The following is a 17247-nucleotide window of genomic DNA, read 5'->3' as shown; positions in this document are numbered from 1 at the left end:
CTTATCCATAGTAGATAGTCTACCAAAGATCGCCAGCCATAACACAAAAGCATGTTTAGGGGTTTTGAAGCGGCCCAACAATAGTGAAGACCAATCTACTTTGGATCCTTCACCCCGTAGTGAACAAATCATCATAACAACTGTTAGTTATGTATTTCTTGACCGCCAAATGATACTATCAGCGAATGCAAGAGCTATAGGGAGTGAATGTCAGTGATAGAGGACCAACACCATTGCCCATCTAGAAGGAAAACTTCAACCTTGTCCGTCTCCATAGTGTTTATAAGTCGAGGGCCCTGTGGGAACTGCTGGATGAGTGGACCAAGATCATACCAAGAATCGTGCCATAGCGAAACATTGTTCCATTTCCTATATAATAATGAATAAAAGGCCGGAGCAAAGGCCGTAGCCAAGGAGTTTCCTCCAACCCCAAGAACCCTGAGGGGCCGTCCAGATAGTAACATTTACGATAGATCCAATCAACCCAAATCGAAGCTCAGTTGCTGCAAATAATCTGCCACAATTTGAGTCCTATAAGTGTGCGGTTAAGAGTAACAATATCTTGAATCTCTTGACCACCTTCATCAATAGGAGATATTAATCTTTTTATTATATCAATAATATTTTTAAATTATTTGTTTATTTTTTATGAAATATAATGTGTTATATAATTTATTCCTATTTATTTTTTACATTCATTCACAACCCAATACAACTTAATTATCCAAACAAATCGATAATATATTTTACTGAAAAATATTTATTTGTAATTTTTTAATATAAAATATTTATTTTAAGCAACCTCTAATAATTTTCTATTTAAAAAAATGATAAAAAGGAACACCCCTTCCTAGTGAAAATTACATAAGAGAAAGGAGTTAATTGGGCATCTCTAATTTACATTTACATGGCCAAAAAATGGGATTATTATGAGCATATAATTGGTATCATCTTCATTCTGCAGCTGTAACTTAAATTATTACCATTTTTAATTTGCACCCTGTTTCTTTTTCTTTTTAGATTCGGATGTCTGCTTACCTTTCTTATGCGTTGGACATCAATTACAAATAGTAATGTGTTTAAAAAATACACGGGTCTAATAAATATGAACTAAATTCTAAAAAAGGGATTTGAAAAAAAAAAAGTGTTAGCATTTCGACGCGCCAAGTTAGTATTGAATTTGAAATTGAATAAAGTCAAAAAGTAAATAAATGTGATTGAAAATCGAGATATGATAAATAATATGTGTGAAAAAATACAAGAACACATGATAATATGCTTGTAGTGTGCTTAGAGAGTAAGAGCAATAGTTTAGAGAGTAAAAGATGTATGAGGAACGTGAGGGGTGTTGTTCAAAGTGTGATAAAGGTCTCAAAAAGGTATGAGAGACGTCCTAGAGTGTGGGAGGTCTCCTTCGTATGGAGGAGTAAACCTGTATTTATAAGGGATGTCCCCCTGCAATAGGGTTTTGCACGTTTTCTTCATTATAAGAGAGAAATGGATAAGGGTCGTTTAGATAAGCCATAATATGTTCTTATCTTCTGTTAATTTTGTTGTTGAATGCTTTCTCCAAGTTAGAAGGACTCTTCATTAGTAAGGATTCATAACCGTTAGATAATCCTAATCGCCAAAGAGTTTAGGGCTTTGGGAGAACTTCTCTGCAAGGAGGCACTAAGTTAAGGATATTTTGTACTTCCCTGGACTTCTTAGTGTATTGGGCTTTCCTATTGGGCTGAGCTTGATAATTTTTCAGCGGGCCGTCCTCATCATGGATTGGTGCGCCTGACTTGGGCTTTAAATATCTTCATAGGCCAAACGAGAGGGGAATGCCTTCAACCTCCTTCCTTTGCCAATCTGCTTTTGTAGCACTTGCCAAGTCCGTCCGCCTGTCTGTTTTCTAAGGGGCACCTGCCAAGACTGCCCGCCTGTCTGTTTTCTAGTGTCACCCGCCAAGGACGTTTGTCAGATCCTTTTGGGCCTCTTAAGATGTTACAGGCCTCCCGTTTCTTTCTATTTTTTTTTTTTTTGAATTGTTTGGATCTTTTTAAGCCAATCTAATTTTATGCATATCACCCATGATTTTTAAGGTCATGGCTCCGAATCCCGCCTTATTCATGGAGTGTTGTTTCTACTGAATAGTAAATGTTATTAGTAGGTGTTGGTTAGATTTAGTTTTTTTGATATTATTGATCATAGTATGATTGTTGTAATGATCTTTGTTAAGGGATAACTATAATTAACACTATAACTTATGGTCTGTGTAGGTAAATTATTTTTAATTTTTGTATAATTATATATACTACTCATAAAAGCCAAAACAACAGAGTAGTTTGTATAATCAAGTAGTGTAAAAATAATATTATGTTTTGAAGTAACATGATTCTCACGTACTTTATTTTCTTAAAATAAAATTTATGCTTCAATCATTCATGCAGCCCAATACATAAAAACGTAGAATATAGTATGAATATAACTGATAAACAATTTGATATGATAAAACAAGAATAAAAATCAAAATCGAGCCAAAAGTCAAATACCAAATCAAATATTTTGATTCGATTTTAGTATATATCGAATTTAATTTACCAAAATGTATACGTCCCAACCTTCCAAGTAACTCAATAATAGGATGTGCACAAGAGAATGCGTATGTCATATTTATGTTATTTTAGGAATTGATTTGATTGAGCTAAATTAATTCAAAAAGAAAATCTTTTTATTACCAGCTCTACATATACAGTAACAGAACGAGGAACGAAAGCTTGAACACGTTTTCCGTTCTTTCTCTTCGTACCTACACAGCAACCATTATCAAATTTCTTTTCCACTAACAAAAATGGCAATTTTTGGCTCTGTTCCCGTTCTGATCACCTTCTCCGTGCTTTCCTGCTTTCTAACTTCTCCACCACCACTCGTCTCCGCCACCGCAGCCGACAGAACTGAATTAGCCACCCAAGTCTGCAAAAACACCACGAACTTCGCCTTCTGCCACGACGCCATCTACTCCGACCCCCGCGCACCCGATGCGGACCGCTATGTTCTCTCTTACATAGCCTTCGGCAAGGCGTACTCCAATGCAACTGATACCAAAGATTACATTGCCTCAAAGATTAAATCGGGCGGTGGAAAACCTGAGACATTACTAGGTCTGAAGAAATGCTTGGGTTATTACGAAGAGGCGGTTCGGGTCCTGGCTGAGATGCTGGGCAACTTGGATTCGGAGACGTTTTCCGGGTTGGATAAACTGTCGGTTGAGGCTGAAGGCTATCCACGCGCTTGCGAGAAGCGGTTTGGAGGGCGCTCGCCCATAACCACGAGGAATGACAACTTGATCGAGCTTGCCAATATTTGCTACGTTGTTGCTAAGCTCTACGAGTATCATTAACTAACCTTTCACTACTTTTTGCTGTGTTATTTCCTTCTTATTATCATAATTCTTCTTTTTTTTGGGTGGTGAAATTAAAATTTCTTGAATTTTGTATATTGCTTGTTGAAATTTTGAGGGGTATATTTTCATTTTAGATGAACTTATTAAGTTTGAATTTCACGCGATATTTGAATATTTATTTTATTTTATATGAAATTTTAGCAATTCGATTCAATGGTATTTGTTATTGGTATTTTGATAGTTGATTTCTATCAAAATCATTAACCAATAACTAGTGATTGGTAATATATTATGAAAATTAGAGAATTAGATGTGTGGTAATTGAAGTTGTGGGGTATCAGTCAGCATCGGCTGTCAGTCTGGATTGTGGTGGCAGTCCAGTTGTTCTTTCTCTTCCTCTGTAGGGTGGGCTACTTCGGAATCTCCGTCAAATGTGTAATAATTTCTCTTCACATTTATTGTACGTAAGGCCTAAACAATTAAATAAATGTTGCTGTGTAGGCCTTCTCTTCCATCCACCCCCTTGTACATCATCATCCAAATCAAATTCTCCTTTTCTTTATTATTTACTGTACGTTCATAATTTAATGGAAAGTTTTAATATAAACGTTTAAAATATTTCTCATACGTTTAAGGCCCCATTTATTTCATGATATCAATTATTTAGGTGACATAATTAAAAAATCTTTGTATTAATTACATTATATTTACTTAAATTATTTGAATGAGAAACGGGCCTAGGAGAAAGGACGTGTGGGATTGGAGTAAAGGAAGCCTGGCATGGCATGGCGTGCTTGTTCCAGTGAAATAGTAATAAATCTTAAAGTAAATTACATTGACATCTTTTGAAATTATGACAAATTATACAAATACCCCTTCTATTTTATAAAATTATAACTATGTTTCCTGAGGGGTGTTAATGTAATGTTTTTATTTTGTAAAATTATAGCTACATTTCCTGAATTTATAAAATTATAACTACACTTCATGAGGGGTGTTAGTGTAATGTTTTTCAGGAGGTATTTGTGTAAGTTTTGAATCTATATAGGGAGTGTAATTGTAATTATAATTATAATATCAAAGAGTGCAGTTGTAATATTACAAAAAAATATGGTGTGTGTTAATATAATTTATCTTGAATTTTAGAATGGGCAGGTGAGTGGTGAGCGGGACTGAATTCAAATGACGGGCCCAATTATTAGATCCGATTATCAAGACATCTATCCATAATCCATGGCTACGTTTGATTTTAACGAATATGTAAACGACACTAGTCTTTATTTGAAATTGGTTTCAGAATATTAGATAAAAATGTGTATTTTCTATGAGAAAACATCTCACAAAATCCAAAAATGCGTCCAAAAATTTGATCCATTTCGAATCCCACGACTTATACAAGGTGAATTTAATTATAATACCTGAATTGACTCGTATATCAAATTCAATATTTTATCACCCAACACCAACTACAAAGGGATTATAAATGCAAATATAAAATTTATCAGAATTATTTTATTTAAATATTTTTATAATTATTAATGAATGTATAATTACTGCAAGTATATTAAATTATTAATTAATATAATAATATACAATTATTTTTTTTTATTTAAATAAAAAACCCCAAATTCGAGTACTCTCGAAAAGCCCCAGAACTTGAGGCTGGCCTTTGCTTACCCCAGAAGGATTAGTGGGCCACCCGTTGTCTTCAAAAACAATGAAAAAACCCACTGGGCTTAAATCCCCGGAATTTCTGCTGCAATTTTTGGACTAACGATCATGTTTGTAAACACAGATTTTAAAGTGTTTATTAATTTATAATTGAAAATTAATATAATTTTTTTTTATTTTAAATTATGTATTAAAAATTATAAACAGCTCCCTGTTAAAATTTTCAATATATTAGTGAAACGGTAAATTTTTTTATTATTTTTTAAAATACTCATTATTATTATATTGTTCAGACCGCACAATTGCTTTCCTTTGTAAAATTTTGAAACAGACAAGAAATGGACGTCCGTCCGTCCACAGTGATTGAGATTGAGTTTCGGCCGATCAAATAAAAAATGAATATTTTGATATTTTATTAGTTACATGTATTATGTAAAAGGTAAGATTCAAAACAGAGCAAGAAGAAGAAGATTGAGTCAAATTGGACTGAAAGACAAAACTTTTCTTTATATATAAAAATAATAAACAATTAGAAGGAGACAAATTCTGGGTAACAATGATTAGAGGATGTGTGATGAAATGAGGTGCCAAAAGATGAGTTTAAAACCCACCCCTAAATCCACCTCTTCTTTTGATTCATATTCTCAAAAAGTAATAATAATATTAAAATGAAGCAAGGTTTGACTGGGTCAACCCTCGATTTCAATTGGTTGTCAGGTAAGCCAAAAACAAGGCCAAATCTTTGGTCTTTTTCTTCTTTCGAGGTCCATCCTCAACTGTGGGGTACCATATTCATTCTCACACTCCATTTACCAACTTTTGCCCCAATACACATTCTTCACTTTTCAACAAACACTCCCCTCTTCTTTTGAGATCACAAGTTGGAAAAGTAGATGAGTTTCTTGAGGTTTATGTGGAGGGGTTTGGCCCAATTTGGATCAGAAACCAACCATTTGCATCTTATATCCACCTTAATACTATTCATATAAATAGCTCCAATCTTTTTATTCAAATTAGATTCCGTTGAATTCAATCAATAGACGTACATTTGTCATGTGATTGTTCATTTTCCTTGAACTATACATCAATACATATCAAGTATATTACATTCATCATATAATTAATTCAAATATAATAAACCTTATACGTGTTGGAATTTTGCCAGTAAAACAAACTAGTAGAAGAAAAGTCCCAAGAATCAGCTTAGGTCACTAAAAATCCGTCCCGTGAACACTAAATGCAATAAAATTGTAATTTTCAAACATGTTGGTCCCATATACCAACTTGCAAAATCACATTTTGGATCACGCAATTTTTGGGTACCCTTCACTAGTTAATATCAGCCAAAAACCTACTAATAATCATCATCAATCATAATAATCAACAACATTAATTATTTAGGTAGTACAATTCAAAAGGAAACATCTTTTTCTAGGGTGCTCCACATCTCCCGAATTAGAATACAGCTGGTGGAAGGAAGCCCAAAAGCTTTTCAGCTCCAACCAACCACCCCCCCCCCCCCCTATGTATCTTTTTTAATCTTTCTTTAAACATATCTATTTATATCTATCTATATACATGTTTTTGCTTTTGTGTTGATGAAGCTGCTGGGCCTGACTTTATATGGAGGGGGCATGACTACAACCCATCATTACACTTCATTATAAAAATCGATGGAAACTTGAAATTGAAATCCTAACGGTCCTTTCTTTCTTCCTTTTGTTGATCAAAGCTCGCTCTCCAGTTTCTTCTTTTTGTCTTTTGTCTTACCAAATTAACTATTCTTATTTGGCAAAACATAAATTAGTAATCAAAATTAATTTTATTTTCTTGGCAATATGTAAAAATAATAGATTTAGTGAGTGTTGTTTATTTGCTTATTTTGATTTAATTTTGAATATTTAGAGAAGGAAGGAAACATAAAGGGTTGGGTTGAAAGCAGAAAGACGAGTGGTGGATGGTTGGTGGTGGGCGCCCACTTGTCCCTCAATTATGTGCATCCCACCATATTACTCTAAATCATTTCTTATTGTAAAAAAAGAAAATTAAATAAAAAATATATATATTATTGTATTCTTTAGGGAGTATTCCAATTTCACTGTGTAATTATTCAGTCAACTTTTCATTATTTTTAAATACTTTTTCTATGGAAAATACAATTCAATTTTATAAAGTAAATTTCGGATAGACAATTGTGTTCAAATTTATTTTAATCATTTATCCTTTTCTTTTTCTCTTCATTCGATTCAATAATAACAAAAATTTGGATTACCCACAGGCATGAGATGTGTTAATGGCTTATAATCTATTTATATAAATTATTCATATTTTTTAAAAAGTTACACATATATTCGTTAGAAACATCACCATTATTTATACAAATTATTCATAATTTTTCAAAACATACATATACATATACCTAAAAGATCAACATCATCTCATAAACTACCCATATTTTTTTTATATCATGGATGATTTTTATAATTATATAAAAAATAGGAATCATTGTGTAAATAAATTGTACACAAGAACGTAAATATAATTATTCGAATAGTAATTGAAGTGAATGAGAAATGTAGTAGCAAAAGGAAAGGGGAAACGCAATTTATCCAATGCGATATGAGAAATGAGCAAAAAAAAGTTTCATTTGAAAAATGAAATAGCAAAGTAAATTATATATCTTGAAAAAATGAAGCAAATTACATCCTATATAATTTACTTTATTTTTTAAAAATATAGAAATAATTTGTTAATTTTTTTTATAAAAAACTATTTGCTCATTTTGGGTACTAACAGGTAAATTGCATTTAACCCCAAAAGGAAATATTGGGAAAGATCCATTTCTTGGGAAGTAGAGGATGGGATGAAATACCTTGTTATACGCCACACTCCACACACACTTCCCCAAATATTTCAATTACTCCAACTAAAACAAGTTTAACTCATCCATATTGATATTACCCCCCCACCCCCGAAAAAAATAAATGGGACAGTGAGAGTGGGAGTGGGAGTGGGAGTGGGAATGGGATTGTATTTATACATGTTTGGAGTAGCAGTCTACAAAAGCGGATACTGATAAAGATGGTAGAACCCCATCAATCTCAATCATAAGAGACTAGAGAGAGAGAGAGAGAGAAGAGAGAGAGAGGAATAGTAGTGTATGGCAATACAAATGGAGAATGGCGGAGGAGTTGTGTGAGCTTTTTTGTTTCCGCCACCTGCTGTAATCCATTTGCGTGAACCATTCAGCACTGAAAAGCTGTTCGATTTGTGGGTGTGTCAGGTAGAGAATTGAGGGAAGGAGGGTGGTGGTGGAAGTGCAATTTGAGGAGGTGGAGATGGGCGGAGGAGGTGGCGGCGCGTCGTGGAAGTTGAAGAAAGCCGCCAGGAAAATATTTGTGCAGACATGTGGCTCCTTCTGCCAGAGACACCAAGCCCATGTTCTTGACAACTCCACCGTAATTTACTCTTACTCTCTCTCTCTCTCTCTCTCACACAAACACACATTCTTGATACTTGAATTACAAAACACGGTTTGTTTTGTTTTCAAGAATCTGGCTGTGATGTGAAATGATGACTTTTAAACTGGAGAAATTCCAAGATTTCTCTTTCTATTAGTCTTTGTTTTCCAACAAAACTGTTGGGCTATATGTCTAATTCTTGTCTATCTTGTGATTTTTGTTTTCTTCTCAGGTGGGGGCTTGTGATTCACCCAATTATTCTTCACCGCTGGAAAATCAGACGAGGAACATTTCTTGCAAGAAGATCTCATCAGAAGCTGAGAAGCAGGGGAATTCATCTAACAGCCCTTCTTCTAATAAGGTACCCTTTTGACATTAATGCTCTACCTTCCCTTGAATCATTTATTTCTGTTTTATAAATTTTCTCTTCTGGAAACTATTAATTTTACACGATTAATATGCCGTTACTTCTCTTCTTTTGACAATGCTCATCAATTTGTTGAATGAAAAGAGACAATTCTTGGGAGCATCAAATCCTAAGATCAAAAAGCTGAGATTTTTGCCAAAATTATCTTTTCACACATAGGACTCAAATTTTTGATAGTGTTGTCCTTGTATCATTTCCTCTTGGGTCTAGTGTGTTCTGGCAGGGTTGGGGTCTGATGGATCCTGAGTTTGGATAGATTTTGAGAAAGTTATAAGAGTGTGCAGGTTTTGGCAATCCCTCTGCTATCAGTTTCTTGTTGAAAGTATTAGCAGCAATCACTTTGACAAAACTGCACTGGAGAAATGATTAGCTTATAGACACTGCACCTGCCTGCCAACAGATGTTTGATTATCTTTTCATTCCTAAACTGAGGTGATTTGTATCCCAAGAGAAGCACTCTTAAGTAAATTTCAAATGTGGAGACTTTAATGTGAAACTCTGATTGTTTACCAGTTATGTTTTGCCCTCATAAGTTTCGTACAGATATATTTCCATATATTCGTGTTCATAAATTTCTTACACATTTTCTTTGATGCACCTGGCAGAACTTGTGCGCAATCTGTCTGGATCCTTTAAATTACAGCTCAGGTAGCAGCCCGGGCCAGGCAATATTCACGGCTCAGTGTGCCCATGCCTTCCATTTCGCTTGCATTTCTTCCAATGTCCGCCATGGTAGTGTTACTTGCCCAATTTGCCGTGCTCATTGGACCCAGCTACCTCGCAACCTGAACTTGCAGTGTTCCCTCCGTGCCAATAAGACAGACCCCATTCTACAGATCCTTGATGACTCCATTGCTAATTCTCGGGTTCACAGACGCTCCTTTCTGCGCTCGGCTCGATATGATGATGATGATCCCATTGAACCTGACCACACCAGAAATGAACCCCGTCTGCATCTCTCCCTGTTGACTGTGCCTCTGGCTCATGCTAGCTTTAATTTGTGCCGGCATCAAGCGTCTGCATCTGGTTCATGCCACCATTGTGGAACTTCATCCCATCACTCATCTGTCTCGTCCTCGATGGCAGGATCGCCACTTGCACAACATTTTCCCTCGACTGGAGAAACTCCATTTCTGGCCTCTCCAAACAACAATGCTTATCTTCGTGTGCAATTAGCTCGCCAGCCTGCAACCGACTTGGTCTTAGTTGCAAGCCCTAATGGGCCGCACTTGAGGCTTATGAAGCAGGCTATGGCATTGGTGGTTTTCTCACTGCGACCTGTGGATAGATTAGCAATTGTTACCTACTCTTCTGCAGCAGCACGTGTCTTTCCACTCAGGCGCATGACTTCGTATGGGAAGAGAACTGCTTTGCAAGTCATTGATCGCCTATTCTATATGGGGCATGCAGATCAAATGGAAGGGCTAAAGAAAGGAGTGAAGATACTCCAAGATCGTGTCCACAAGAATCCTGAGTCTTGTATTTTGCACCTGACAGACAGTCCGGCAAGATCCTACCATCAGTTTGACATGGAAGTTCCAGTTACAATCCATCGGTTCCATGTAGGGTTCGGGTTTGGCACTGCAAATGGGTTCGTCATGCATGAATTCGAGGAGTTCCTGGCAAGAACATTAGGTGGGGCAATCAGAGATGTCCAACTGAGGATCGAAGAAGGCACTAGGATTGTTAGGATAGGAGAACTCAGAGGAGGCGAGGAGAGGAATATACCGGTGTATCTGGGTGATTGTGGACCTGTATGCGTTGAGTACAGCTACATTGATGGTGGAGATGGTGAATGTATCAGAACAGGTGAAATTGTTGTGGGGATGGAGGATAAAGGAGATAGAAGTGAGAATGTAGATGGTGTCCCCATAGGTGGAAGGATGAGCAGTGCTGAAAGCTGGGATTACCATGATCCTTTCATGGCTAGAAGATGGGCCAAACATTTGCATGGCTATAGGCTATAATATAGATTGTTCTGTCATATATTCCTTGTAATTCTATACACAGCAAGTCACTGATTTAATTTATCGGTTAGGATTGCATTAGTTCATGTCTTCATGAAAGTTTATTTAATGCAGCACAGCAATGTCAAATAGTAAGGGGAAGTGTCAGAAAAATTACCACAAGCATGAAATTGCAAAATCTTCATTCACGAAATAATGGATTGGGACAAGCACAGTAGCTCATCTTTCAGACTCTACATGAAGAGAAAGAAATACAGAATGGTAAAATCACATAGAACTAAGCATGTAGCAGTAACTGAGTAACAAAACAATCAGTGTGTGTACCTGAAGCTCTTGAAATACAGAACTCTCAAAGCCTGGCACTCTTGTGACTGGACCACCAAACATGTCGACAAAATATCGGACCACTAATCATGTCGACAAACATCGGACCACCATGCGCAATTGAGGTCTTTGGCACCCTCGTCATGAGCTAGCAACATTAAGCATATATGTAATGGTGGATGCATAGAATGAATTGGGTAAAACCAGATGAATCTATGATCAGCATGCTCCATAACCCCAGGAGCAACAATCCATATCCTTAAATTGATCAACTGAATTATCATATAAATGGAGGTGTTTGAACTTGGAAGGGACCTGAACTGTTTCAAGGTGTATTTATAACACTTCATTTGTCACAACTCAGCAATTTATTCGAAGTTCAGAATCCCCGAATGGAAAGCACTCAGACGACCCAATCAGCAACCCATATCTCCAACCAAACAAACCAAAAGCATAAATAATGATTTCAGCTGGTAGCAGATTTATCCCTGCTACAATTTTGTGCATAACATAACAACGAGAAAATACAGCTTCAAATAATTAAACAATTGAACCTGACTTTCAATAGCCTACATAAATAATCTCAGAAATTCAAAGATCATCATCATCAGCTTCATTGATTTGGCATCCATTAATTGAACAGTTAAACACTGGTGAATGGCATTAGAGGAAGCATGATCAACCTATGTCTGAATATCCCTCCTCCAGTTTCAGGAAGCAAAAACAAAGCTATCAAAGAACAGCATCAATCCATACTCTTTAAATCATCATGAACCTGAAAACAAATCAAGCTTAGTCCAGACAGCAAAAAAGGGCATCAAGTTTGCATAGAGATAGAAACTGCTGCCATAGGAAAATAAAACATAAATCACAACACCACGAACAATACCATTGACAGATAAAAATAAAACAGGCATAAGATCGGCAGAAAAGCAAAAGGAAAATCTGTGCTCACCATTATAACTCGGGGAATGTTGAGATAGAGCGGTGGCGTTTCACCTTGTTAAGGCGGTTGCATGGTGGCGGGAGAGGATCTTGAATGATCTTCGGTAAGTTTCTTGACATTCTTAACTTACAAAATTACCGTAAAAACCGTAAAAATTTACAAATTGAGTGGAAACGGGTTTTCTTCCTGTTGTTCTGTTCCTCAAATTTTCTCCAATTCCAACTTAAGTCGTTTGTTTATAGACACCGACTTCTGATGAGGTCACCCTGTAGCAAGTTACAGCTGGCCCAGCCCAAAAACCAGCTGTACCAGCCTAAGCTCAGCCCAACTACCAGCTGTCTTTATACTGTACAGTCCTCCCTTTCGGCCCAGTTAGTTATTTTGGGCGCTCAACATTTGTGCCTGAAAATAAATAAAAATCCTACAATAATAATTTTCAGATTTCATTATTATTTATAAATAATAAATTGTTTATTTTATTTTATTAGCCTGCATGAAAAACTTATAAGCTTGATATAAATATGATTAATTATTTGGATCATCCTGAAGCAACTCATACCTTCTATCATTTAAAATCTTTGGAGTTCTTTGTTCATTTATATCAAGAAAACCATAAAAATATTTTTCAATATTAATAAAAAACATATAATGATTAACTTTTGTACCAAATTTGTCAAGAGGTTGTAAGTTTTCTGTTTAAATGATGAGGATTGGTTATTATTCAGTAAAATTTGTCTCTCAAATCACTACTGGACTTTAAAAAATGAAATTTTTTTATTGTTTAAAAATTTAAAAATATCTTATGTAATTAACGATCATCTAATAAATAACAATAGCTCGTTATAAGAGTTATAGATGATATTGATTATAGGATCTTTAATCTTATAAAATATTTATAATTTTTTAAAATAATAAAAAATATTTATAATTATTACAAAATTTAGTAAATGAATGTCACGTGGTGGAGAAGGGACAGTGAAAATAGAGAAAAGGAAGTGAAAAGGTGGTGGAATATTTGGAGAGGTGCTGGCACAGTTGCCTGCCCCAGCGAGATGCAGATGCAGCCTGCTTGCCTTCCTTTTTACTGTATCATCATTTTTACTCACTTTTTTGGTTACTTTATTTCACCCTTCTCTTCGCCCGTGACTCTGTTCCGTGTAATTTTCAGCTTGAGTTGAGTAGCTCCGTTCGAGGTAAATTGTAAATTGATTTGAGGGTGATTCCAGTTCCACGGTAAATCACCATTAGGTATGGGGGGTTGCGTCCGAGTCAAATCTTTTCCCCCTTTCCATCATTTTCTCTACTTTCTGCAATAACAAAAAGCAATGGCATTGGCAGCAAATAAACAATTCCAACACCCAAAAGGATAGTCTACTCATTCCCCAGATTGATGAGCAGTTGAAACAAACCGAGATCTCACAACTCGCAAGTCCCAGTTGCGCACCACCACTCTCCTCCAATGTTCCCGAGATTGATTCAGCCCCGTGAAGCCATTTTGAGCCAAGAAAATATCCAGGTGCCCAACACTGGCGGATATGGTCAACGGGGTGGTGGGGACCCGTGCTTGGTCCTGACTTCCGACCCCAAGCCCCGCCTTCGCTGGACTGCGGACCTCCATGAGCGCTTTGTCGACGCCGTGACTCAGCTTGGTGGAGCCAGCAGTCAGTATTCCTGTTACCTATCCCATTTTATTCCGTGTTTTTCCCCTCCACCGGTGATATAATTTTTTACCCTTTTTAAGTGGTTGGTTGATTATATTGCTGTTTGGTGCCTACCGCCAATGATGGTTTCTTGTAATGTGATTGCCTCTCATGGGGAATGGCTTGGATCTCTAAATTATTTGATCATTGAGTTCCTGGAATGTAAAAGATTCGGATGCTTATTTATTTGGGAGATACGAGATTCATCTATTAGTTCTTCGATTAAGATTGATATATGTAGCTGAAATGTGGTCCACTAGAGAATGATTTTCATTTGTTTTCTCCCTATAGGCTTAGGGATTGGCTGTGTGCTAGTACAGATTACTACTCATCAAGCATACTACCCTGAAATTTGTTTTAGTTATATCTGATTATTGAGATGATTGTGTAAACATGTAAAATAGCTACTACTGGTCTCTATCTTGAGATCACTCTTCAAGCAGAAACAACCGTAGAGGAAATTGATTGTTTCACTTGTTGCGTTGATTGAACCCTAGTTACTTTATTTAGTTGTATTCATGGGTCGGAGACACTATTTTCCTAGTTGTGAATTGAACTACTAGTCACACAAAGTTTGTGTGAGTTATTCATCCAGAACAGCTACCAATCTGGCAGTTGATTTATGCTGGGTACATAATGCGGTAACCAACGATGTTTTTTTGACCACTGAGCTTTTTGGTATATTCAATTTCAGCTCCTGAATCTCATGATGCAGGCTGAACACATTATATTGTGTTTGCTTGTGTTTTTATGTTTTGTGTCGTGAATTTGACTAGTCCATGGGACAGATAGCATATTGATGTTCAGTTATGAGTAAGATCGAAGAGCAATTAAAAGAAACATTTCTATGCTGCAATGCATTTTTAACTTGGGGTTTGTAGACTTAAAATTTCTATCGTACTGGTTCCTTGGACAGGAAGTTCAACTTTTTATTGATCTGGCTTTGGCTCTTTCTGCAGAAGCTACTCCAAAGGCTATAATGCGTACAATGGGTGTCAAGGGATTGACTCTATTTCATTTGAAGAGTCATCTCCAGGTTTTGCTTTCTTTTTATTTTTATTGATTATCCAATTCATTGTTTTGTATGTGCATTAGTTTCTACGGAGCATCAATTTCTACCCATTCTTTTCCAAGCTGTTTAACTAGTTTCTTACTTCCATGCAGAAATACAGACTAGGCAAGCAATCTGGGAAAGAATTTAGTGAGGCTTCAAAAGATGGTATGTCTAGTTCCCCTTGCTGTCTGTATTGATGTCATTTTCAGTCTATCCGTCTCCTGAAAATAGTTCTAGGGCGTGTGGCAATGTGCTTGAATTTACATCTATGTCAGAGAGATACGTCGTCTCTAATTCTGCAACACTCTGCATGTTGCCCTGAAGAAAGGAAGGAGGGGAAAAATTTAATAGTGAGAGCATGCAAGTAATCTTCTTAAATCCGCCCCATTGCTACCAATTTTGCCAAGGACATGTCGGGTTGATCATAACTAAGATAAAAGTTGGGCTAAGTGAGCTTCTAAGCAAGAGTTTTTCTATTTTAATGAACTCTCTTCTTTATTTGTCAAAATGGCTGGACTTTCAGGTTCATACCTTTTGGATAGCCCCCGTTCCAGCAATTCTCCTCAAAACGTACAAGCATCTGACATGAATGAGTAAGAGTTTGAATTATTGTTTAAATGTCTGTAGTGGGAGTGCTTTCAATTAGTCGCTACAATAAAATCTAATGAAACTGTTCCAAATGATTGTATGATATGCACAGGGGTTATGAAGTCAAGGAGGCATTACGAGCACAAATGGAAGTTCAAAGTAAACTACACTTGCAAGTTGAAGTAAGAATCCTCCATCTGCTTCATCATAATTTAGACACTGGAAATTTAAGAATCATGTTAAATACTGAATAAGAAAACTACAGTGAGGTATTTCATAAACCAACTATATCTGTTGCAGTTGATTGATTTTGCCTTTAACCTGGTTACACAGGCTGAAAAACATCTCCAGATTCGGCAGGATGCTGAGGTGCGATACATAGCTATGCTGGAAAGAGCCTGCAAGATGCTCGCTGCTCAGATTCTTGGAGCTGCAGTCCCAGATGAAGATGGAGGTGGTTTTCAAGGAAAAGGAACAAAGGCACCAGAAAATGGTTCTCAAAATCCACTTGGATCATATCCATCACAATCTGCCAATGAGTTGGGAGCCCCTGGCCCTGCAGAAGTGCCTCCCAATCTCCATCAACAACTTGCTGATTGTTCCACTGAAAGCTGCCTTACTTCGCATGAGAGTCCTGTGGGATTGCCTCCAGAAGGGTCTCCGCCTGGACGAAAGAGAGCAATGCTAAACGTGGATTCAACAAATGCCTCGTTCGTATGGGGTGAATCTGATGTGTATACCCCGGATTTGCACCTGGTACAAGTTAGTTCCCATGGAATAGCAGGGTGTGGTGTATAAAAATGTTTTAATTGGTGGTCACCTGGTTTTCGCCATCCGACTCGAATCGCATGTTTAGGAGGAATGGCAGAAACCAATTACTAGGTCTAAGTTATCTCAAGCTGTAAATCAAAGCTGATGCTGATGTTTCCAGATCAAGAATGGACCTCTTTCTGCTTACGCTTAGTGGTTCGTTGTTGCCCCATTTTCTCTTATTTCATTGCTAATATTCAGTTGAACTTTATTATGTCACTCAAGGGAATGCATTAAACAGGTGACTTTGTGTGTGGTTCCCACTTCCCACGCATACTTGTGGCCGTAGGTAGGAGATGTGTTGCATCTAGTGTTAATTAGAATTTCTTGAATCAGGACAGGGAGAAACTCTATGGCCGAGTCAGTTAGGCCAGGGCCAGGCCAAGGCCGGCACTTGGAGGAATCAATTACAAATATGGAAATGTCTATTGAATATCAGAGTAATTGCTTTGTTGGATGATGAATATAATAATAGCTTCTGTACAATTGAGATACAAACGGACTAGTCCTGTGTCCTTGACCATTAAACAATATAATGCAGGTGTGTTAGTATTACCCAACGAAAACAAAATTATATATATATATATATATAATATTATGTACTATTGTAATAAATATATGGCCCCTCGACATTGCTTTAAACCCATAATGTTGATTGGATATGAAATCACCTAATTCTTTTTCTATACCAGAAAAAAGAAGGGGGGCAGAATATGTGAAAAAGGAATTTCCTGGTAAGGCAACTCTTCTTCAAAGTGAAAAACTAAATGGAAGAGCATAACAATAACATGTTACATTATGACAAGTATTTATACTGAAAACCACGTTTACTTGCCAAAAAAAAAACACTGTTCATACTTGGGCACGATTTATGTTGAAGTGAAACTTAATCTGAAAAAACGTTAATGTCA

The 17247-nt window shown here is 36.6% G+C and overlaps 3 protein-coding genes and 1 long non-coding RNA gene across 4 annotated transcripts in view; 3 read left to right on the top strand and 1 right to left on the bottom strand.

The window, feature by feature from the left end:
- Nucleotides 2720-3547, top strand: LOC105175203 (cell wall / vacuolar inhibitor of fructosidase 2-like). The gene has a single exon (XM_011097560.2). It carries the CDS (start codon nucleotides 2837-2839, stop codon nucleotides 3383-3385), a length of 549 nt encoding a protein of 182 aa, XP_011095862.1. The 5' UTR covers nucleotides 2720-2836; the 3' UTR covers nucleotides 3386-3547.
- Nucleotides 8040-11055, top strand: LOC105175201. Its single transcript, XM_011097559.2, has 3 exons — nucleotides 8040-8517; nucleotides 8753-8881; nucleotides 9553-11055. The coding sequence occupies exons 1-3, from the start codon at nucleotides 8398-8400 to the stop codon at nucleotides 10912-10914; spliced, it is 1611 nt and encodes a 536-aa protein (XP_011095861.1). The 5' UTR covers nucleotides 8040-8397; the 3' UTR covers nucleotides 10915-11055.
- On the bottom strand, nucleotides 10434-12378 carry LOC105175202. The gene is made up of 4 exons (XR_848887.2): nucleotides 12194-12378; nucleotides 11239-12013; nucleotides 11072-11147; nucleotides 10434-10566 (listed from the first exon to the last, which is right to left on the bottom strand). It is a non-coding gene; the product is annotated as an uncharacterized LOC105175202 (long non-coding RNA).
- The window catches only part of LOC105175200, a 9891-nt gene continuing 6082 nt past the window's right edge, over nucleotides 13439-17247 (top strand). The window contains exons 1-6 of the mRNA XM_020698409.1: nucleotides 13439-13845; nucleotides 14844-14920; nucleotides 15049-15103; nucleotides 15462-15531; nucleotides 15639-15708; nucleotides 15860-16321. Of these exons, the coding sequence (XP_020554068.1) occupies nucleotides 13644-13845; nucleotides 14844-14920; nucleotides 15049-15103; nucleotides 15462-15531; nucleotides 15639-15708; nucleotides 15860-16321 (936 nt within the window). The 5' untranslated portion in view covers nucleotides 13439-13643. The remainder of the gene's footprint in view (nucleotides 13846-14843; nucleotides 14921-15048; nucleotides 15104-15461; nucleotides 15532-15638; nucleotides 15709-15859; nucleotides 16322-17247) is intronic.

The sequence above is a fragment of the Sesamum indicum genome, linkage group LG12 (genome assembly GCF_000512975.1).
Source record: "Sesamum indicum cultivar Zhongzhi No. 13 linkage group LG12, S_indicum_v1.0, whole genome shotgun sequence".
Taxonomy (NCBI): domain Eukaryota; kingdom Viridiplantae; phylum Streptophyta; class Magnoliopsida; order Lamiales; family Pedaliaceae; genus Sesamum; species Sesamum indicum.
This window is presented reverse-complemented; position numbering and strand designations above follow the sequence as displayed.

What these genes read in the sequence shown, in the direction of transcription:
- LOC105175203 (XM_011097560.2), top strand. Translation starts at nt 2,837, where the DNA reads ATGGCAATTTTTGGCTCTGTTCCCGTTCTGATCACCTTCTCCGTGCTT.
- LOC105175201 (XM_011097559.2), top strand. Translation starts at nt 8,398, where the DNA reads ATGGGCGGAGGAGGTGGCGGCGCGTCGTGGAAGTTGAAGAAAGCCGCC. An exon ending in ATGTTCTTGACAACTCCACC is followed by an intron (nt 8,518 to 8,752) that starts GTAATTTACTCT and finishes TTTTCTTCTCAG; the next exon opens with GTGGGGGCTTGTGATTCACC. An exon ending in ACAGCCCTTCTTCTAATAAG is followed by an intron (nt 8,882 to 9,552) that starts GTACCCTTTTGA and finishes TGCACCTGGCAG; the next exon opens with AACTTGTGCGCAATCTGTCT.